The sequence below is a fragment of the Cebus imitator genome, unplaced genomic scaffold (assembly GCF_001604975.1).
Source record: "Cebus imitator isolate Cc_AM_T3 unplaced genomic scaffold, Cebus_imitator-1.0 Scaffold541, whole genome shotgun sequence".
In the NCBI taxonomy this organism is placed as follows: Eukaryota; Metazoa; Chordata; class Mammalia; order Primates; family Cebidae; genus Cebus; species Cebus imitator.
The window spans coordinates 1,388,804-1,411,005 of NW_016107856.1; the positions used below are offsets into that span (position 1 = coordinate 1,388,804).

Consider the following 22,202-nt stretch of genomic DNA (forward strand, 5'->3'; position numbering starts at 1 on the left):
ACAGCTGATCCTGGATAGTGAGTAGCAAAACTGAAATCACAGCTACCAAGACTCCAAGTCTTTATTTTCAAGCATTTAAAAAAAATAAAGAAAAAAAAGACTTCAAGTGTAGCTTAGAGTTATGAGGTTTTCTGGAAACAGTTAAACTGAGTTTGGCTATAGTTATTGTTCAGTAATACAACTCTGTCCTGTCTATGTTTGAAGCCAACTTTGATTTATAATCCCATAGGTCTGGGAAATTCGTTTTTCTTCCTAGTTTCCTTCTCTTGTTTCAAAATTTTTTTTTCTAATTGTTTTTGCTTAGAAGAGTATTTCCATATAGAAAAGTGAGGAAGGGTTGGTTTGTTTGTGTTGTTTTGTTTTTTTTCTTTAAAATACTTGCAAAATAGAGGCAAGAAGAGAAACAATTTCAGACCAGGAGAGGGGAAGAATCAAATTGTTCTTGAATCAAGACATTAGTGATAATCATAAAGTCATGTGAGATATGTGAAGTGGGACCTCCCTCTCAGTGAAGCCGTTCATGATATTGCATTGCCTTGGAATTGTGCCAGAGTAGTGGAGTCAGCACTAGTCCAAACATCAAGAGAATTTGTTTTTAGTCTTGGCTGGGAAACTAACAAGGGGTAACACCTTGCTTGAGAGACTATACTCCTCAGGATATTATTTGAAAGAGGTGGAGTGAAGGTAGACCCTTTAGTTCTAAAGTTCTTGGACTATCATTCAGGCCTTGAGGATATTGGGTTTAAAAGCTCTTGATGATTTCCTGATTTCTTCATAGATTTAATATTTTTCATCCAAGGATGAAGGTCTCTAAAGTGACAGACATGACTAGATTTTAATGAGATCTTCAGAAAAGGAAAATACGTAAGTAGGTGAAAAGATCTTTGTGGTTTTCCCCCTCCTCAGGACATTCTATATGGGTAATGGGACCTGTTTTAAAAGTAAAGTATGTTTTGGCTTCTGTAGACCCTGCCAATGCTCATTATTAAATTAATACAAAGGGCCCTGGGAGCCTGGTTTCCCTGTCCTCCTATTCACATCTGCCAGAGAAAGAAAATAGTTGTTCTGTATTATTTTGCCTCATTATTCTTTCTTTAATGAATGTCTTAGTTACATTCTGTAGAATTGCTGAGAAGAGCCTTGCCCAGGTTAGCTTTGATAATGGAGGTGCATGGCAAGGCTTAGAGGAAACAGGAGCTGGCACCTAACGCATCTTCTCTCTCAGTGTTGCAGCTAGTGTGAGTGGAAATAGAGTCACAGGTCACAAAAACTGTCCACCGTGACTGGGGCTCAGCCTAGACTCCATTTAGGATTTGATATTTCCCAAAGAGAGGATTCGATTGGGTAGAGTTGGGTCTTTTTACCCTAGAGCTCAGTGATTGGGTGATTGAATGCCAGCCCCTTGCTGGCTCCGCATGGTCAGTCAAGTGGCGATCCTGACCCCGGACAGGCATGGCCAGGTTTGCACAGTTGGCCTCCTCAGATACATGCAGCATGCACCATTCAGACCCTCTTTGGGGCTGCTTTCCTCAGAAGGGTACAGGGCATGTGGCTGTGTCATGGAGTTTCCCGGCCTCTTTAGTGTATTGGGTCATTGGCTCCTCTCAGTCACTTTGAAAATCACAGCAGAGCTGCAGGGACTGTTAGGAGCAGACTGTCCTGATGGTAAGAACGTGAGAGAAGGGAAGATGCATTCCCTCAGGAGCACAGCACGTCTGTGGATGCCTCACCAAGTGTTTAAGCCACGGCAGCCACTTCCTGAGTACGCTGAAGTGGACCCTGGCCTGAGACAGTGATTAATGAGACAATGGTCAGTTGACTGTCTTTGAAATGTAAGGGGACCTTCCTTTGCCAGGCCTGAGACTCCAGAGGAGTATGTGGTGTGTGGAAGAGACCCTGTGGTTGAGGATTTAAGTCCACCCTTTCTTTGGTGTATAGCAGTGGCTGTCAACCCTAGGGTCACATCAGAACCACTTGAAATGTTTGTTAAAGCTACAGATTGTGGGGCCTCACCTCCAACCCACTGTATTCATGTCTCTTAAGAGGTGGAGCCAAGGCAACTGTAGTTTTAAAAAAACATGGTAGGCCGGGCGCGGTGGCTCAAGCCTGTAATCCCAGCACTTTGGGAGGCCGACGCGAGTGGATCACGAGGTCAAGAGATCGAGACCATCCTGGTCAACATGGTGAAACCCCGTCTCTACTAAAACTACAAAAAATTAGCTGGGCATGGTGGCGCGTGCCTGTAATCCCAGCTACTCAGGAGGCTGAGGCAGGAGAATTGCCTGAACCCAGGAGGTGGAGGTTGCGGTGAGCCGAGATCGCGCCATTGCACTCCAGCCTGGGTAACAAGAGCGAAACTCCGTCTCAAAAAAAAAAAAAACATGGTAGATATAGGAACCGGACTTTTGCTTCTGGGAAGACCAAGTAGATGCACTTTACCCTATTCCTCCTGCTAAGTACAGCAGAAAACCCTAGACATTACATATAAAGTAAACATCAGAAGATTCTGAGAGGCAGAGAGAGCACAGTCTGGCTAGGAACATAGGGATCCACAAATTACATAGTTGTCAATTCCCTGGGTTTCTTTTCACCTCATATATCCCAGATACAGAGCTGAAGAAGTTGGCAACTCATGCATGCCAGTGGGAACAGACATCAAAGCCCCAATAAAAGCCTGCACTCTCCAGCCAAAGAGGAGAAAAGGGGCAGTATAACAAGGCAGAAAACTGTCCACAATAACCATTCTCCTCCAGACAAACAATCCATGGAAGACCGGCCTCACCACCACCCAGGTCCCCATGGCTGAGCCGGAGCCCAGGCTTCCACCCTTGCTGGGCTGTAATGAGGTGCCCCAATGCCCCTCCGGGTGGTGCCACAGGAGGCTGAGAAAGGTACCAGGCCCTTCATCCCTGCCAGCTGGTAATGAGTGTCCCACACCACTCTCTCGCTCCTGTTTCCCAGGTGGTGTCTGTGGAGAAGCTACCCTTCCACCAGTGACCTGCAGTCATGAAGCCACTCTGTGCATGTTGTCAACAGATGCCATGTGGGAACTCCAAGGCACTCCTATCCCCACAAACCATGGTGGTGTCACTGGAAGCCCAGTGGGGACCTAGAATGCCCACCCACACCCAGCAGTAATAAGGAGCCTGTTTTCCCCTGTGTATCAGCAGAGGCTGAGTGGGAACCTGGCCTTAACTCCCTCCTGGGGGTAATCAGGTGGCATCCTACATGCTCCCCTGTTTCGTGTCACAGTAAGACAGTGAATGCAGAAAGTTTAAATAACATCTGGACTCTTAAATGTCTAGGCTTCAATTGAAAACCACTCACTATACCAGGAATGAGGAAAATATCAACTCTGTGAAAAAAAAAAGACAATCAACTGGTGCTAACACCCAGATAACAGAGATGTTAGAATTATCTGACGAAGATTTTGAGGGGCCATCACAAACATGCTTCCATGAGCAGCTGCAAAAACTTTTAAAACAAATGAAAAAGTAGAATCTTGGCAAAGAAAAAGAAGAAATAACCAAATAGGGATCTTAGAACTGAAAAATACAATAGCTAAAATAAACTCAATAGATGGACTCCACAGCTTTACAAATACTGCTTTGCTAACTGCATTGAATTAATAGTGCAGGTAGAATATGTGGTCATGGCGATAGATGTGGCTTAATTTAATATTTATGTCATAAAGATTTTGCCCTGAGATCAAATCATCTTTTAAGCATATTATGATATTTTGCTGTATGAAGGACCACTGTGGAGAACAATGATACTGGATGATTACAATAGGCATGCTGATATTTGGGCTTTAACTGAAAAATTTCAATGCATCAGTTGGAAACCAGCCTAATGTGTGCTCATTATGAGGTCATTAAAAAAAGTGCTATAAACCAATCTTTGTTGGTTAGAGGAAGTGTCATGGCTGGAACATTAAAAGGCTGTTTCTCTACACCATGCTGATCAGGGATCTGGTTCATTTTACCAGGTTTTTTGGGGGAATACTGATAAGAAGAATACATACCAAGAAAATCAACTATGGTAGCATGTAGTCTGGAAAACTTGTCTAGTGAGGGATATTTACAAAACCTGGGATTATTTAGTATAAAGATAATCTGGACTTGCTGTATTTATATATATTTGAAGGGATTCTTACTTGGAAAAGAAATTAGTCTCCTTCTTCTGTGTTGCTCCATATAGGTCATTCACATATTAAAATTTTTATAGGGTAGTCAGTAGCAATTATAGGAAGGTATCTTTTTAAAGAAAAAATTTAGTTTTTGGATGTAACTGAAGTTTTGTTGTCTATAAAACAGTGTTTGATATTGGATATTTTTAAACCAGTCTAAAATCCATCTCTATGGATGGTATTGGTATTGAATAAAAATTCAGGGATTAAATGATGGATTAATGTATGTGTGTGCACACACATGTATGTGTAATAATGTGTTTGGGTAAAGCTGCTGACAATGCTTTTTCCTAATGTCACTGTAGGAGCCTGGACATGATTTCCCCCAGTCCCTGGTAGAGGCCTAACAACCTCCAAAGCCCAGCATGTTTAGACAGCGGCCACCCTGTGCTGAGAAATCCATATAGCTAAAGGCATTCATTAATCCACTGTATACAGTACTCCTTACCCTTTCTCCTCTCTTGAGTCCTTCTTTCATAGACGAATGTGTTCTTCCCCAGTTTTCCTGCATAGCAGTCTCTCTGACAAAGGATAGAGCAGGATTCTCTGTCCCTGCACCTGCAGGTCAGACCTGAGGGGGTGTAGTTGGCTGCTGACCCTAATGTCCCCCAACACTGAGGCACTGAGGTGCTTCTCACCTCAGCAAGCACTGTGATTGAATCCATTCTTCCCCAGCTCCTCATCCCCAACTTAGAGGGTCTCTTTTGTGTTCACTGTAAGTTAGGTTTACAATGAATAGCCTTTTAGGGGTCACTCTGCAAATGTACCAATTAACTTATCTGGCTTGTCTGGAGCTCCACACTACCACCCCCACTTCACCCCTTGTGTTTCCTGAGGCCTTCTTGGCTCCTGCCTACCCTCTGAGCCTGGAGAGACACTCTCCTAAAGTGCTTGGAGAAAACTGATCAGACTAGACACTTGACATTTTCCACTCGTCCTTTTGGAGCAATCAACTCCAGGCCTCTTAGAGGGAAAAAGTCAGGTCAGGAGCAAAATTTGTGTGTTTGCATAAGTATTCATAGCTCAGTGTGTGCCCTGGTTCTGTACTGAGGACAAGCCTAACTTATTCATTTACAGCTTCTTTTATTGCAGAAAAAGGAATGGACATGGGATGAGAGCAAGATGCTGGTGATGCAGGACCCCATCTACAGGTAAGAGCCCAGTCCAGTGCCCAAGATATTACTGAGCCCCAGAGTCCCCCTGCCCTCTCCTAGAGCCACCTGTCAGGATGGTGGATCCAGGCAAATTTAAATAATCTTCTATGCTTTTCTCTTCTGAGACCTGTTGCCTCTGTTAGATGTGAATACAAGATGTAAATCTGCCTTATCATTCTGGTCATGCTTGATTGCATTAAGGAAGCTGTGGAAGATTTCTGCTTGATGTTTAATTTAAACCTCTCGGTTGTAATTGGAGACCTTTTAAATTTGTGCTGGTGTTGTCCTGACTGAAATTCTATAATTGCATATATATTGATCAAAATAAGAAAACTAGGTTATTCCATCTCCCTATGCTAACAATTTCCCAGAGTTATCTCTTTCACCTCTCTGCCCACAGAAATTAAGCATAGTATAAGAGCTTTGTGAGCATGCAGGAAATCGAAAGTCAGAAATGTATCTCCAGGTCTCAATGTTTTTGTCTCCCCAAAATTTGTATGTTGAAATCCTAACCCCCAAGATGATGGTATGAGGAGCTGAGATCTTTGGAGGTGATGAAGTCATGAGGGTAGGGCCCTCATGTTTGGGATTAGTGACCTTATATTATAAAAAGAGGCCCCAGAAAACTAGCTAGCCTCATGATGGTGTCCTTCCCCTATGGGAGGACACAGCTAGAAGGCAGGCCCTCACTAGACGCTGAATCTGCCAGCATCTTAATCTTAAACTTCCCAGCCTCCAGGACTGTGAAAAATAAGCTGTTATTTATAAGCCAGCCAATTTCTGGTATTTTATTTTAGCAGACCGAACTGACACACACCCAGAAATTACTTTTACAAGAATACTGGTATGATTCTTCTAGAGATTGGATGGCTGCCATCCATGTGTATTGTCCTGGGCAGAAGAATATCAGATAGCAAGAACATGTAGAAAGCCAGGCTCTCCCAGGAGTCATGGCAGGAACTTGAGTCATGGGTGTCATTCTTGTGTCCTGGATCACTGCAGACCAAGCCCCACCTCCTTCCTGTTTTCCTCACTGGGAGAATGGCCATTCATTTAGGAATTTGGAGATCTAGATTTAGGTTTTGATTTTGTCTGCTCTCAAATTATTGCCATGCCTTTGTCAGCAAAGTGGATAAGGGCTGGAACTCGATGTGTGAAGTTGGCAGCATGGTGGCCCTGCCTTTTAAAGAGCAGATGTTTGTGAAATGGAATGTCCACTCATTCAAACAAATATGCAGGTGTGAAATACCCATGGCAGGTATTGTGCTAGTTAATTTCGTAGATTACTAAACTAAATGAGTTGCAGTCCCTTGTTCTCAGGGAGTTTTAAACTAGTAGGAAACGGACGTGTCACTGAGGTATAAGATAGTATGTCTGACAAAATGATTTTCTTCTTCTGTGTTCCTGTAGTACTGTTTAATGTTTTTTTTTTTTTTGAAATACTTGTTATAGTGTTTTGTTATTTTTTTAAAAAATAAATGTCAATTTTTTGCCAGTAGCCTGTTACATTCTTGAGGGGAAAATCTACACCCTTCTGCTCACTTTTGTATATCTAGCGCCAAGCCTGTGTCTGGCCCAAATGAAGCACTTAATACATATGCAATGGTGGATGGATAAATGCATTGAATTAATATCTGAAAATTAACATAAGTCTTATGGTGATTCACCGAAGGGAACAATTACCTTCTACTTGAGTGATGAGAAAAGGCTTTAAGAAACAGATTGCATTATAAGTTGGCTTGAAGAATGTGAATAGGCAGGTCTCTATGATATGCATTTTGTAAAAGGAAGAGTTTCTTGGCTTTATTTTTTTAATGCTAGCACCATGTAAGGAAAAAAGTGACCTCCTTATGGATGCTGATCATAAGTTTGAGTTCTGCCTTTTGCTGGTTGAAAGAAAGGACTTTCCCCAAAGTTTTCACATATCCCTAGTAAGCTGCTGATTTTGCTTATTTTTTAACAGCTTCATTGAGGTATAACTGGCATGCAAAAATCAAATGTATTTAAAGGTAAATAATTTGGTGAATAAATCTCACTCAAGACAGTGCCTATATCTATCACCCCACAAGTTTTCTTGTGCTTTTTTTGTAACCCTTCCCTCTCCATCCCTCCACTACCTCATCCCCAACCTCAGTTCCCACATTCCCAAGCTACCACTGATATCCTTTCTCTTATTGATGAGTTTGCATCCTCTAGAATTTTGTATAAATAGAATCAACAGTATATTATCTTTTTTGGGGGGAGCTGGCTTCTTTTACTCAGCATAATTTATTTTGAAATTCATTCCTTGTCATTGCATGTATCAGCAGTTCATCCCTTTTTATTACAGAACAGTGATCTGTTGTATGGGTATATCACAGCTTGCCTAGCCATTCATGTGTTCGTGAATGTTTTTGGTGGTTTTCAGTTTTGGGCCATGACTATCAAATGTTCATAATGTCATATGGTAGGTATACATTTAACTTTTTAAAAAATTGCTAGATTGCTTTCTAAAGGGATACTACCAGTGGTGTACAAGAGTCCCAATTTCTCCATATCTGCCAGTATCCGGTATTGTCAGTCCTTTTAATTTTAGCCCTTCAAATATGTGTTTATTCATATCTCATTGTGGTTTTAATTTATATTTTCCTAATGACTAATATTAAATATCATTTTTTTGTTTGTTTTGAGTCAGGGTCTTGCTGTCACCCAGGCTGGAGTATCAGTGGTGTAATCATGGCTTACTGCAAAATACAAAAATTAGCCAGGCGTGGTGGCAGATGCCTATAATTCCAGCTACTCAGGAGGCTGAGGCAGGATAATTGCCTGGACCAGGGGGTCAGAGGCTGCAGTGAGCCAAGATCACGCCAGTGTACTCCAACCTGGGCAATAGAGTAAGACTTTGTCTCAAAGAAAAAAAAAAAAAGAATAGTTTTATCCAAGTCACTGATAAGGCTGTTGAATACAACAGTGGTAGGCCTGGAAAATAGAGACTTTGTGTTTTTCTCTTTTATTTATTTTGGATTTCCTTTTCTTTCTTAATCTGCTTATTCTACTGTTTCTGGCTTCAAGGGCATGCTTCCTAGAAAAAAATTAACTAAATAGTATTGGAGTAGTTGTACTGTTAATGGAAGTCACTGTGCTTCTGAGTTTCAGTTTTCCTGCCTTAGCATCCCCTGTCCTAGTCTTATTGCTGGACACTGATGGAATTAACATGTTTGGCTAAATTAGTCCCTAGGCTGTTTATGTTCCTTGAAATGAGTGACTAGACTAACAAACAAAAATCTTGTTTAAAACTAGTGGAAGTGAATTAATCTGACCTCAAGTCTTTAGGAGCCAGAATGGAAGTAACTCTCCAGTTATTAGTTTAAATGATCAAATTAGGTAAAGTCTCCATTAGGAGTTCCAGCCAGCCTCCAAAAATGGCATCAATTAACATCCAAATAGTGACATGATTAAGAATTAGAAGTCTATTCCAACTTTGGCTTTCTACATTGATCAATGTTTTGATTTTAAGCAAGTAAAAGATAAATTATTCAGGGCTAACTAGAGAAGGGAAGAAGGGCTGCATGGAGAGGTAATGTGTTTTGTTGTTCATTGTGCCAGGCACTAGGGGAACACTGGCATATCAGCCTGGGTGCAGTCAGGAGACAGAAACCACATAGTGATGTAAACAGAAGAAATTTATTACGAAGTACCATTAAACTGTAATAAAAGAGTACCTAGAAGGTGTAAAGAGGAGAGTACCCAAGGCAGCACAAACTTGGAAGGTAGACCCCTTCCCAAGATGCCCTTTAGACATTAATGCAGATAGTGTGACTACAGCTACTGATGGCAGAGAAATTCACTGGATTGCCTATGTCAGAGCTGGCCCCAGTTGCAGAGAAAACAGAAAGCAATCCTCCGGGGCTTGGGTGCAGGTGATCTGCAGCTGGCGGCTGGGCACACAGGTGGAGCTGGGGTATGGCTGTGGGTGACAGGCATAAAGTATGCAATGTGTGTGTCAGGAGAGCTGTGAAAAACAAACCTGAGGGGTAGGGGGAAGGCTAGCAGAGAGAATTAGAGCATTACTGCGGACGGGAGGCCCAGAACACCCAGTGTCTGCTTCAGGAAGGATGTGGGGAGGTGATCACCAGGCTGGGCTGGTGCTGAGGTTACTGAGGGACATGTGTTTGGGGCATGCATACCACTGGATGTCCTCATATCCACACCACTGATGGGCTGTGCAGCAGCTGGACCAAGAGAAGCCTTTTCTTTCTGTCGTGTTGCCCCTCCATTCTCCAGAGGAATCCTAGCATCGTGTGCTGTACAAGAGATATACTTAAAGGAATTTCATCTGTTACCAAAGAGCTTGTATTGAAAGGTAAATTTGGAGCTGAGTAGCGATAAATTGGTACAGGTGGTTACTAGAACACAGTCCTATCTTCAAGGAATATGGTCAGATAGAACTTTACATGTGTTACTTCACTTAATCCCAACAACCCTGAATGTTAGAATGGTAGAATCTATCATTCGCATTCTTAAGACAAAGAAATCAAGCTTCAGTGATATTGGGCAACATCCCCATGGTCACACAGCTGTTGCATGGTTAGAGAGCTGTCAGGCACTCACACTTTTGCCCATTTTGTTTTACTCTGTTCTCAGTGCTATCCACCTTTAAAGGTGCCTCATTCATAAGCTTGTATATTCTGTTTTTGTTATAAAAATTAAATGTAAAAATGCAGGACAAACTACCTTTTAAGGTAAATGAGGATTTGATAGAGCTATTCTGTGATATTTGGAATTTCTTGGGAAATCAGGATACCCATATAGTATGTTTCACTTCATTAACAAACAGGAGTTTAAATGATCGAGATGGGCAAGATTCAGGAAAGATGGGTATTGCTGAGATTCAGGAAGCGCATTGATCTACACGCAAGGTAAACAAGAAATCAGTTCTTAAACTCTAGACTCAGTAATGAAATGACAAAATGTTAAAGATTTTAAAACCAGTTAAAGGGGAAAATATATATTGCCTACAAAGAAAGAATTTTTTGATGGAAAAAAAACAAATGTAAGACAGAAGACAGTGAATTATCTTTAAGAATATGGTAAGTTAAGTGCTTATCAAGTGCTAAAGCTTAGAAAGTACTCCTTAAATACCTCTTTATTATGGAAGTAAGGTAGAAAAAATCCTGGGCAGCTTTTGTAAAGACTTGGAAATAAATGAAAAGAGCATCCATCCTTACAGGAGAATGAGTAGTTCAGAGTACAGACAGAAGAAAGACTTGCATTTATCAGATAGAAGAGGTGGTGACTTCTGCAGAGCAGTTTCAGTAGAGAGGGGGGGACAGTCATTTAATTACTTGGTAGTGAAAGAAAGAACCATGGTATGATGAATTACAGCTTAACAATGAGATCAAATAAATATATATTTTTAAAAGAGGAGCTAGTAATGTCCTTAAAATGGAGAATGAAAAGTTTCTATGGGGATAAAAATGGAAGGTTTTTAAAGTATGTGTAATTTTAAGTATTATTATTTTTTCAAAATGTGCTTATATACAGTCCTGATCTGGGATATATAAGTGGAATCATAATCATGAGATAAGGGAAATACTATCATAATTTAGTCACTATATTGTTTTGTGGAGCCAAAAAGCACTGTCAGGATTTAAGGAGTCTTAAAGATACCTCTTGAAAATCCATGCTGTCCCTCCAAAATCAGAGACCTCCCAGATAGAGATGACTCTATATCTTCCCTTCCTCCACATCGTCACATGCCCCAAGCTCCAACTCGAATCCTGGAATGGATTCCCTTTTCTCCATTCTTTTTAGATTCCGGAAGGGGTCCAAGGCACAAAGGACCATAAATCAGGGAAGGAGGTGTACCCCTTTCTTTGTTTATGATACATACATGTTTCTTGCTCTCTGTGTGATTTATAAGTGATGCGGTGACATCTGCACCTTCACATACTATTTCTGTAAGGATGAGCGTCTTCTCTTCCTCCAGCCTCCCGTTGCCTGAGGTTTTTGAGCAGGCTCTACTAAACTGAGAAAACTGATCATCAGGGATGCAGAGGCAGCACAGCCTATAGATCTTTTTCTAACTTCTCATATCATTTCTGGGCCATCTGGCAGATATGAGTGTCCATCACTCTAGTCATGAGTCATGTTTCATGTAGAGTTGATGTTTTTATTTCCTCCAGCTTCAAAACCTTTCATTGATAGTGCCTTTTCCTACATATGCATGAGTAGGAATTACCCAATTTTACGCATGGAGAATCTTATGAACTAAGAAGGGGAAGGAAATACCATTCATGCTGACTGGCTTCTGTTAGTTTCCAGGGCTACTCAGCAATCCCTTTATTCACCCTGGTAGGTGGTCCCATCATAATGCCCTTCTCACCTTCTACCTATCAACCCTGTATACCCTCACTTTCTGTAGGTGACCCCCCACCACACTGCTCTGAGATTCCTCAGCTGTCCTCTCCTCCCTTAGGACATCTTGGTGTCACTACCAACTGTCTGTCTGTCCACTGCCTCTCTCTTTTCTGGACCCATCTTTGCTTGTTTCTTTAGCACCTTGAGCTGTGAACTACACTCTGTCTCTCTGTCTTCCTGGACTCCCTCTTTTTCCCTACAAATATGTTCAGCTCTCTCCTATCCCCCTTTTAACCTAGCAAACCCCACCCAAGAGCCCATCTTCTTTTAACCCTTCCTTTCTCCTAAAGTCCTGGGTATGTCTTCGTCAGGACCACCATCCTGCAGGTCCTCATGGCCTGGCCTTGCTGTCCACCACTTATTTCACAGAAACGGCACCCTCCACATTTACCCATGAGTTCCCCACACCTCCAAACACACAGCACATTCTTCTATTATTCTGCATTGCCCTGTAGTATCATCTACCACTTCTCATTTCTCCTATTTCTGTTTTTTGCCTCTCTCTCGTTTCTTTCAACTCTACATAGTTATATGTATTCTTTATCTTTCTGAAGGGAAATTTCTGGATTGTAGTGTTTATCCCTCCTTATAGGGTGCAAATAGTCCCTTGTGCTTAGTGAGTGTGCTTAGTGAGTGTGTGTAGTGCTCTGTAAATCCTTACAATGGATGATGGATGAATCTCCAGCAACGGGTTGATGACTTATAAATCATTGGAGGCATGGTGGCTCCAACTCATATGTACATATTAGCACATGTGCCCAAGACCTTTCTTTTTCTCTCTACTTCTTTCTTTTATCACTTCTTTTCACAAGCCATTGCATCCCTGTATGTAGAAAGCACTTGGAATGTAAGGCAAACAGGGTGTCCACCATGTCCTCAAGGATCTCACGGTGACTTCTATTATACTTTCCATGATGGTTTTTAAATAAATGTTCAGGGGAAGGTGAGGGATAAGTTTTTTTTTTTTTTGCAATGTTAATTCACTTTATTTTTCTTGTATAAAAACCCTATGTTGTAGCCACAGCTGGAGCTTGGGTCCTCTGCACAGAGACTCTGGTGTGGGTCTTGACGAGGTGGTCCGTGAATTCCTGATAGGGAGACTTGGTGAATACAGTCTCCTTCCACAGATCGGGGGTCAGGTAGCTGTAAGTCTTAGAGATGGCATCAAACGTGGCCTTGGCGAAGTTGCCCAAGGTAGCAGTGCAGCCCCTAGCTGAGGTGTAGCAGTCATCGATACCAGCCATCATAAGCAGCTTCTTGGGCACAGGTGCTGAGACAATGCCAGTGCCCCTGGGCGCAGGGATGAGGCGCACCAGCACAGAGCCACAGCGGCCTGTCACCTTGCAAGGGACGGTATGAGGCTTGCCGATCTTGTTCCCCCAGTAGCCTCTGCGCACGGGGACAATGGAGAGCTTGGCCAGGATGATGGCTCCACGGATGGCAGTGGCCACCTCCTTGGAACACTTAACACCCAGACCGACGTGACCATTGTAGTCCCCAATAGCAACAAACGCCTTGAACCTGGTGCGCTGGCCTGCACGGGTCTGCTTCTGCACCGGCATAATCTTCAAAACCTCATCCTTGAGAGAGGCCCCCAAGAAAAAGTCAATGATCTCAGATTCCTTGATGGGCAGAGAGAAGAGATAGATCTCCTCCAGAGATTTAATCTTCATGTCTCTGACCAGGCGGCCCAACTTGGTGACAGGCACCCACTCCTTATCCTCGGCTTTGCCTCCGCGAGCTCCGCGGCCTCGGCCCCGGCCCCGTCCACGGCCGCGACCCCGGCCCCGAATACCACTGCCGAAACCTCCGCGGAAGCCACCGCGGTTCCCCATCCCAGGGCCCCCGGGGCCTCCAGGCCCCCCCGCTGCACCGGCGTCATCAGCCATTTGGTGTTTTATCGGAGAAGAAGCGAGGGATAAGTTTTAAAATGACCAAATAATACATAACTCTTACTAAAAATAGTTAAGAGTTTTATAAAGGAAAGTGTCCATTTTCTTTCTTCAACACCTATTCCTTCTAGTACTGCTCCACATGCAAATATATTGACACTCAGATATTCTTTCAAAGTCTAATATTCTACATTTAGTTTTAAATTATCCTGTTTTTCTCTCAGTAATGTATCAAGAGCTTCCTCCCACATCTGTACTTACAGTCTTCCCATGATGGCTTTGGCTCTGAGAGTTCCAAAGTGAAAGTGATATTTTAGGAAAACCAGGCTGGCTTGGAATGCAACTCATCCCAAACGGAGAGAAACTCCTGTCAGTGAGATGGACTGGAGAGATTGCTTGGGGATCTGAGTATAATGGGAAGAGTATCTCAGTCTGGCCAAACTGGGTGACAGCAGTAGAAATGCATAGAAAGAAGTCAACCTATGGGCTGTTTTAAGTGTGGACCATTCAGACTAGTGGTGTCTGAATATAGAGTAAGCGAGGGAGGGAGAGGAGGGCCCAGTGATCTCAGGTTGTTGAGGCTTCATTGCTTTTACCTTTTCCTTTTCTGAGGGCTTTCTGCCTCTGCTGGCCTCCCATTTGATTTTAAATTCAGTCATCATGAAAAATAGAAATTTGTGCCATGGTAACTCTTAGCATGAACTCCGTGAGGGTGAGGACCATACATATTTTACTGTTGCATCCCTAGTGCCTAGAAAGATTCTTATTGTATAATAGGTGCTCAATAAATACATACTGCATGACAAAGCTAGGGCAGCCTTGATTTGCTTGTTTGCTGCACTAAAATGTTCATCTCAAAAAGGCTGCTAAGCTGATTTATCCTCTCAGTGTCTTGTCTTTTACCCTGGCACAACCCCTTTTGTATCTAAAGCTGGGAAGGTTTATCACAGCCCCTAGGGCAGGGAGCTCAGAAGAGAGCCAACAGACCTGCACAGCAGGAAACTGAAAATAGCTACCAGAGCAATCAAAATTAAACTCCTGGATCCACCTCTCTGGGCCTGGCTTTAGACGACATCATTTACGCTAATGATGGAAAATTAAATTAGGCCACGTTTAGAAAACTTCACAAAATTAAATACTGTCTATGAGGGAGGGAATTACCCTGTGGAGAAAGTAACAGGGGAGCAGGGAAACCAGGCTGATCACACTTTTGCAAAATGATTGGCTGGTATCAAATTTCATTACTCTGTGCTTCACTTTATTCCTCTTAAATGTGTAAAGGGAATCAATATAGAATTTGTGCAAAGTATTGAAGGATCTCAGAAGGGAAAGCGTGTGTAAAATAAAACAAACACTTCTTCCCTTGACTTCTCTCCCCGCTACCAAATAGGCACTGGCCTGGGAGTCCATCACATATTCTTGACCTTTTCTGGGATACAAATACATTTGAAAATCTGGTAAAAAATGTATTTTCTGCATAGAAAAATATTATTCTTACAAAGTTTTGAATTTTAGGAGAATTCATGGACCCCAGAGTCCAGCAGGTTTATGAATTCCAAGGTAAGACTCCTTTTTTGCCAGTAAGTGTTGTATGTCATCTTTGAATATTTGCATCTAAAGCTGGAAAGGTTTATTATTGGCTGTTCTGCTTCTCAAGTAAGAGTAGGAGGAGAAAAAAACAAACCAATCTAACTTTATTAATGATTTAGTGTTTGAATGGTTAATAAATTTTACTTACCAGCCAAAGAGGCATTTGCATTTTGTTAGAGGAGTTTTATTATTCCAAACAAACCATTCTCATGTTGGCAAGTTTCAGATTATTAAATGGAAGAGGATTCACATAGGAGGGGCCTTTATGTTACCCTCAGTGTCCTTGGAATCACATGGACAATGGGGATGGACTAGGGCCTGGGTTTTACACTGACGTGTAAAGACTATGTGATGGCTCAGGGTCAAGGGCCATTGTGTGACCAACCCTAACCCCTAAGGTAAATAATGATTGCTCTTGATTTGGAGCTGTAGCCCCTGCCTGACAAACCTTTAATATTAATAGATAACCTCTGGGGTTGTAGTAGGACAGTGTTGTAGCTTACCCCACAGCTTGAGCATTTTGCACCAAACACCCATCTGGAAACAGCTGCAGGTCAGGTGCAGTGACTCACGCCTGTAACCCCAGCACTTTGGGAGGCTGAGGTGGGTAGATCACAAGGTCAGCAGTTCGAAACCAGCCTGGCCAATATGGTGAAACCCTGTTTTTACCAAAAATACAAAAAATAGCTGGGCATGGTGGCACACACCTGTAATCCCAACTACTCGGGAGGCTGAGGCAGGAGAATCTCTTGAACCTGGGAGGCGGAGGTTGCAGTTAGTCGAGATCGTGCCATTACACTCCACCCTGGGCAACAGGGTGAGACTCCATCTCAGAAAAGAAAGAAAGAAGGAAAGAAGGAAGGAAGGAAGGAAGGAAGGAAGGAAGGAAGGAAGGAAGGAAAGAAAGAAAGAAAGAAAGAAAGAAAGAAAGAAAGAAAGAAAGAAAGAAAGAAAGAAAAAAAGAAAGAAAGAAAGGAAGGAAGGAAGGAAGGAAGGAAGGAAGGAAGGAAGAAAGAAAGGGAGAGAGAGAGAGAAAGAAGGAGGGAAGGAGGGAAGGAGGGAAGGAGGGAAGGAAGGAAAGAAGGAAAGGAAGGAAGGAAGGAAGGAAAGAAAGAAAAAGAAAGAAAGAAAAAGAAAGAAAGAAAAAGAAAGAAAGAAACTGCAGCAGTGCCCTGTCCTCCGGCCTGGTTGAGTATGCTTTCCATGACTTCCTTCTTGTGTCCTGGCACAGTTGGGAGGAAGGATGGTGATGTCATACCTCTGAGAGCACAATCAGACTGTGAGCCTCGGCTTCCTCTCTGGCAGCAGACCTCAAACTGGAGAGGTGAGGATGATGACTGCAAGGTCCAGAGGGTTAAACACAGAATTCGGGAAAGATGGGGTGGGAAGAGCTGGGTTGTCTGCAAGTCTCCAACCGCTTTATCAGGAGACCCTGAGACCTGGCTCTTGAGGAGTTATAGCCTTTCTCAGCTGCTGGCAGTCATCACGATTAAAACCATGATTAACTGAGGAGTCCTCTGTATTTGGCTTACCATTTCTGCCTTCAAATTCTTATTAATCTTTCAAAGTTTATTTTACATAACACATGCACCAGGAATTCTTTCCTGATTTTATCCCATCCCCACAGTGGGGATCTAATTTCTATTTGTCCTTGGGACCCCTAAGGTGCTATATAGCCCTTAAGTTCATCCTTTTATTGTAGTTTATCTGTCATATTTTTTTATAGGAACTATATCTTACCCATCTTTGGAGCTGCTTAACCACTGTCTCTCACACAGTGAGAGAAAGAAGGAGGGAAGGAGGGAAGGAGGGAAGGAGGGAAGGAAGGAAAGAAGGAAAGGAAGGAAGGAAGGAAGTGCTCAATACATATTTATGTATTGAGCTCAATACATTATGTATAGTGCTCAATACATATTTATTCAATGTAATTGATTTCTTAAACTTTTGCACAATTTCCAGAAATTAATTACACTCATTCTGTAGACTTTTATCCAGGATTGAGCGGATGAATGAATGAATCAACCCACGTATAAACATGTGTTGAGCACTGAACGCAGCCCATATGTGAAAGTATTTGGGAACAGTCACAAAAAATGTTAACATTAGAACGTCAGAACATATGTTCTAATAGAAGATAATAAGCCGCACACAAATAATACTAAAAAGACAGCATTGCAGTTGAGAACACTGAGAAACAAGAAGTCCAGTGACCTTGTTCAGCTTTGCTTGGGAAGAGAGCCCAACACCTCTTGATGTTATGGATTTAACCACTAAGCAAGGCTGCCTTTGAAAATGTATACCCTCCTTCTTCTGGTTGGCCAAGGATGCCAGTCCAGTCCCATTACTGCTGTGCAGTTAGCTCTTTGCTTTAGGGCCTAATTGTCTTTTTGTGGATTATTTTGGCCTTTCACCTCATCTCTTGTCTCATTTGTTGCAGTTTTTACTGATAATTCATAATGATCAGGAGGCGGGTGGGAGAAATGAATCCATCATAAAGGGTAAATGTGTCCATCTTGTTTTTATTAATTGCTCCAATAACAGGTTTTTTGGAGGGGATGAGCAAGAAGAACCTCAGAGTGGCAGCCCCTGACGGGTGAGATCTGCACATGAGCTTATTGTTGCTCACTGTCTTCCGTCAGCACATAATTGATTGTTGGAGATGGTCCTGAGTGCTGGGGGAGGTGAGGTGGTACAGGTGCATTTCCTTCCAGAGTTGGAGCAGCTATCTAGGCGCTGGGCCAGTGGTGTGTCCTCAGACTCAAACACTATTAAAAATATATAGAGAGATGAGTGCAGTGGCTTGAGCCTGTAATCCCAGCACTTTGGGAGGCAGAGGCAAGGCAGATCATAGGGTCTGGAGTTCGAGACCAGCCTGACCAATATGGTGAAACCCCATCTCTACTAAAAATACAAAAATTAGCCGGGTGTGGTGGCATGTGCCTGTAATCCCAGCTACTCGGGAGGCTGAGGCAGGAGAACCACTCGAACCTGGGAGGCGGAAGTTGCAGTGAGCTGAGATTACGTCATTGCACTCCAGCCTGGGCAACAAGAACGAGACTCCACCTCAAAAAAAAATATATATATAGAGAGAGATATGTATACACACATGTGTATACACACATCCTTTTTTTTTTGTATGTATATATGTATGTAAGAAGAATTTTTTTAGTAAAAGAGTTAAACCTAAATTTCTCCCAGTTGCCTTTGTTCACTCATGAGAAGGACAAAACCCTAAGGAAACAATTTAGCCTGTTAAATGCCTCAGCTGATGCAGGGGAGTTTGAAAAGTTATGTGTAAAAGAGAGACTGCAAGACTCATAAACAGATCCCAAGAGAGCATGTTGTATTCCTGGCCAGGCCTCCCACCCTTCCAGCCCTCATATATCCACATGAGCCCCATCCCTCATGTCCTGAGAGCCAGGAGGAATTCACATGAATCTCCTCTCTAAGAAAATAACAACATAGTTTTGATTTCACATACTGTCCTTTTGATCCATGTCACGTTTCTAGTTTCTTCCCATGAGAAAGGGAAGTAAGTTGCAGATGGGTGAAATGCAGGTCTGGGGCACTTACAACAACCCTTGCTTTTTATCAGGAGGTTTTACTAAAAATTAAACTGACCTCTTGCCTTAACCAGCCCCACTCCTACTTCTACATCAAAACAGCATTAGCCCTTTCACAGAGAAAGGCTTAGCTACTTCAGAAAAGCCACCGAAATACTGCCTAAGAAAGGGAGAGGGATACAAGCCAGGGGTAAGACTGGCCCACCTTATGGCAGGTTCATAGTTTGTGCCCTCTCGAACCCCAGGAGAGCTCCTCTACTTGTACCCTGCCTTCTGCTGTTTCTGTCTGTGTCTTGAGCCATCATTTTCCCTACAGTTTCCCCAGATCTTGAGGCTGTTTCTGTTTTGTCACTTATTATTTTCTAGCCTATAAATAGGCTCAGGTTTGCCGTCCTAAAAAGATGCCCCTCAAGCCTACCATCCTGTCTTGCCCTTTCACTGCCAGACGCTTTGGAGAAATTGCACTTGCTATCTATATTTCCAAAACCCCCATTTATTTTTCAGCTCGTTATAATTGGGCCTCCTGAGCTACTCTACTGAGACTGCTCTTGCTAAGGCCACCAGTGATGTCTTAGTTGCAGAATCCCTGGCTCGCTTTCTGTCTGCATCTCATTCAGTCTCTGTGAAGCACTTAATGCTGTGGGTCTTTCCATCCTTCTGGAGACTCTCTCCTCCCTCAGCTTCCATGATGGTTTTCTCTTGTTCCTCCTGGGATCTCATGGTCTTTTCCTGATCAGTGTTTTTTTTTTTTTTTTTTTTTTTTTTTTGCTCGTTTGTTTTTGAGATGGAGTTTCGCTCTGTCATCCAGGCTGGAGTGCAGTGGCGCAATCTCAGCTCACTGCAACCTCCGCCTCCTGGGTTCAAGCAATTCTCCTGCCTCAGCCTCCCAAGTAGCTGGAATTACAGGTGCCTGCCACCACGCCTGGCTAATTTTTTGTATTTTTAGTAGAAACAGGGTTTCACCATGTTGGCCAAGCTGGTCTTGAACTTCTGACTTCATGATCTGCCCACCTGGGCCTCCCAAAGCACTGGGATTACAGGTGTGAACCACCGTGCCCAGCCAAATGAGCACTGTTAATGGGACCTTCTCAGTGAGCCCCCTTTCTTCTTCTTGCTCTTCAGGGGATCTCATATTTCCCATGGCTTCAACCACCCTTTAAATCCTAGTGACTCCCAAGTCCATGCTTCTCTGCTCCCACACTCCTTCCCCTCCATCCCTTATTTCCAATTGCCTCTTAGGCAAGTCCATCTGCTTTTGCCTTCTCAAAGCTGACCTGTCCAGAACCACACTATTCTTCTGCCTTCCCTGTCCCCTAGTTCTTCTTTCCCTCTGTAGCCCATGACCCAGTTAATATTTAGTCCGTCCACCAAGTTACACAGCTAAGCATCGTTTCCTTCCCTCTCGTTATCACACCGAGAAATGACCCTTGTGTCGACCTGTTGTTCTCATGGTGGCTGTCCCTGCCTTCATTAGGGCTCCAGCATTTCTTGCCTGGACTCAGGGCTGGTCCATCTGGCTGCACAGACTGTGCTGTGCAGCACTCCAGGTGTGCCATTTGGGGCCCTGTGCCCAGGTGCCTTGCACTTATTTACCAAACTGTAATTCTCACAACAGCTCCCCTGTTTGTAGATGAGAAAACTAAAACTTGAGCATTGGAAGACTCACCCCGTAGCTCACAAATGTAAGCAGCAGAACGGGGATTTGAGTCCAGTTCTTCTGACTGCAAGCTCCAGGTCCAGATTCTGTTGATTCCCTCAAGCACTTTGTATTGCAGTAGGCTCTTTGTGGCCTTCCTTCTGCCCCTGCCCTCCTCCAATCCATCCTCCACACTGCCATGACTACCAGCTATGTGATCCCCCTGTTTCGACTCCCGTCCTTGCCCTGAGCCCATGAGGTAAAGTCTGAGCTCTGTAGCTGGGTTCTCCACAGTCAGCCCTGACCTCCTTCTGTCCCCATCTCCCACCAGTTCCTCTGTATGCCCTGCAATCCCTGTGCCCAGGCAAACTGTGCCGCCTCATAACCTCATGCCTTTCCACATGCAGTTTCCATTGCAAGGGCTCTCCCTGCTCCTCTGTCTCTGTGATGGATAGATTTCCATTGTCCCAGATCAGCTCTGCACCCCTCCCCACTGTTTTCAGTGCCCAGGGAGGCTGGCCTTTGTAGACCTGTCCTGAGAGCTCCTGCCAGATGGCACACAGCTCTTCCTCTCTCGGCTCTGCAAACTGCTTCCTGCCCTGCCTCTCTGGACTTGGGTGCTGAGGGCTCCCAGGGACACAGCACTGCCCTCACCTTTGTGAACAGTCCTATATTAAACTCTATTCAGCTTACTCACATTATCTGTTTTCTGCCAGGACCCTGACTGATACATTCCCCACCCCACAATCCTGGCACCTCCCACGTTGTCTTCGAGATGCAGCTCAGGCGGTAGCTCCCCGTGCGCCTTCCCAGTTCCCACAGGCAGCTGGCTGCATCCTCCTCCGCGTCGTGCTGGCTCCATTCCTCTGTCTGCACTTGCCACACCCTGTCAGTACCCCCTGAGCCCCTCAGAGGAGGCTCTAAAGCAGGCTCAGCTCTGTATCTTGGAGAAGCCAATATGGGGCCAAGGGAGGGGGTACAGAGTAAGATGTGTGTTTCTTAGAGGTCATGCCGGACCACCCCAACACCTGCTTTTGGGTGGTGGGGAGACAATGAGAAAAGAGCTTCTGGCATATAGCAGATAGATGAAAATAATAGGAATGCTCAAGCAAGGACTCGCCTCCTTCACAGCCTTCTGCTCACATTTCTCTACCCTTTGCCCTGCTGCCTTCCAACCAACCCCTCCTCACATTTCCAAAGGAAAGATACAAGACTTTAAAAAAGTGATTGGAAATTGAAATGAGGTCAAATATGAATGGATTCATTTTTTTCCCCACTTTGTTTTAAGGTCTGCTAGTGGCCTGGAAGTAAAGGTACGCAGTCCTTTAAAAAGCAGCAACGTGGATGCAGCTGCAGGCCATTATCCTGAGTGAATTAAAACAGAAACAGAAAACCAAAGACTGCATGTTTCCACTTATAAATGGGAGCTAAACAGTGGATACATGTGGCCGTAAAAATGGAAACAACAGACACTGGGGACTCCAGAAGGGGAGAGGGAGAATGGGGGATAAGGACTGAAAAAGTACCCATTGGGTACTGTGTTCACTGCTGGGCGATGGGTTCAATAGAAGCCCAAACTCCAGCCTTATGCAATATACCTGCGTAGCAAACCTACACATGTATGCCCCTGAATAGAAAATAATAAAATACTTTTTAAAAAACACACAAGAGGCCGGGCGCGGTGGCTCACGCCTGTAATCCCAGCACTTTGGGAGGCCAAGGCGGGTGGATCACGAGGTCAAGAGATCGAGACCATCCTGGTCAACATGGTGAAACCTC

At 43.6% G+C, this 22,202-nt stretch overlaps 2 protein-coding genes across 5 annotated transcripts in view; one reads left to right on the forward strand and one right to left on the reverse strand.

Annotated features, from left to right (window-relative positions):
* The window catches only part of CUNH1orf226 (chromosome unknown C1orf226 homolog), a 311,510-nt gene that overhangs the window by 219,539 nt on the left and 69,769 nt on the right, over positions 1–22,202 (forward strand). For 3 of the 4 annotated variants that reach the window (XM_017515038.2, XM_037733653.1, XM_017515040.2), the window contains one exon: positions 5,267–5,340. In XM_017515038.2, coding sequence (XP_017370527.1) covers positions 5,267–5,340 — 74 coding nt within the window. The remainder of the gene's footprint in view (positions 1–5,266; positions 5,341–22,202) is intronic. The other variant, XM_017515039.2, reaches the window with a different exon arrangement.
* Positions 12,698–13,656, reverse strand: LOC108293572 (40S ribosomal protein S2). The gene has a single exon (XM_017515042.2). The coding sequence runs from the start codon at positions 13,629–13,631 to the stop codon at positions 12,750–12,752; it is 882 nt and encodes a 293-aa protein (XP_017370531.1). The 5' UTR covers positions 13,632–13,656; the 3' UTR covers positions 12,698–12,749.

Bases quoted from the DNA above. Each gene is read 5' to 3' on its own strand.
- LOC108293572 (XM_017515042.2), bottom strand. From the start codon at position 13,631: ATGGCTGATGACGCCGGTGCAGCGGGGGGGCCTGGAGGCCCCGGGGGC.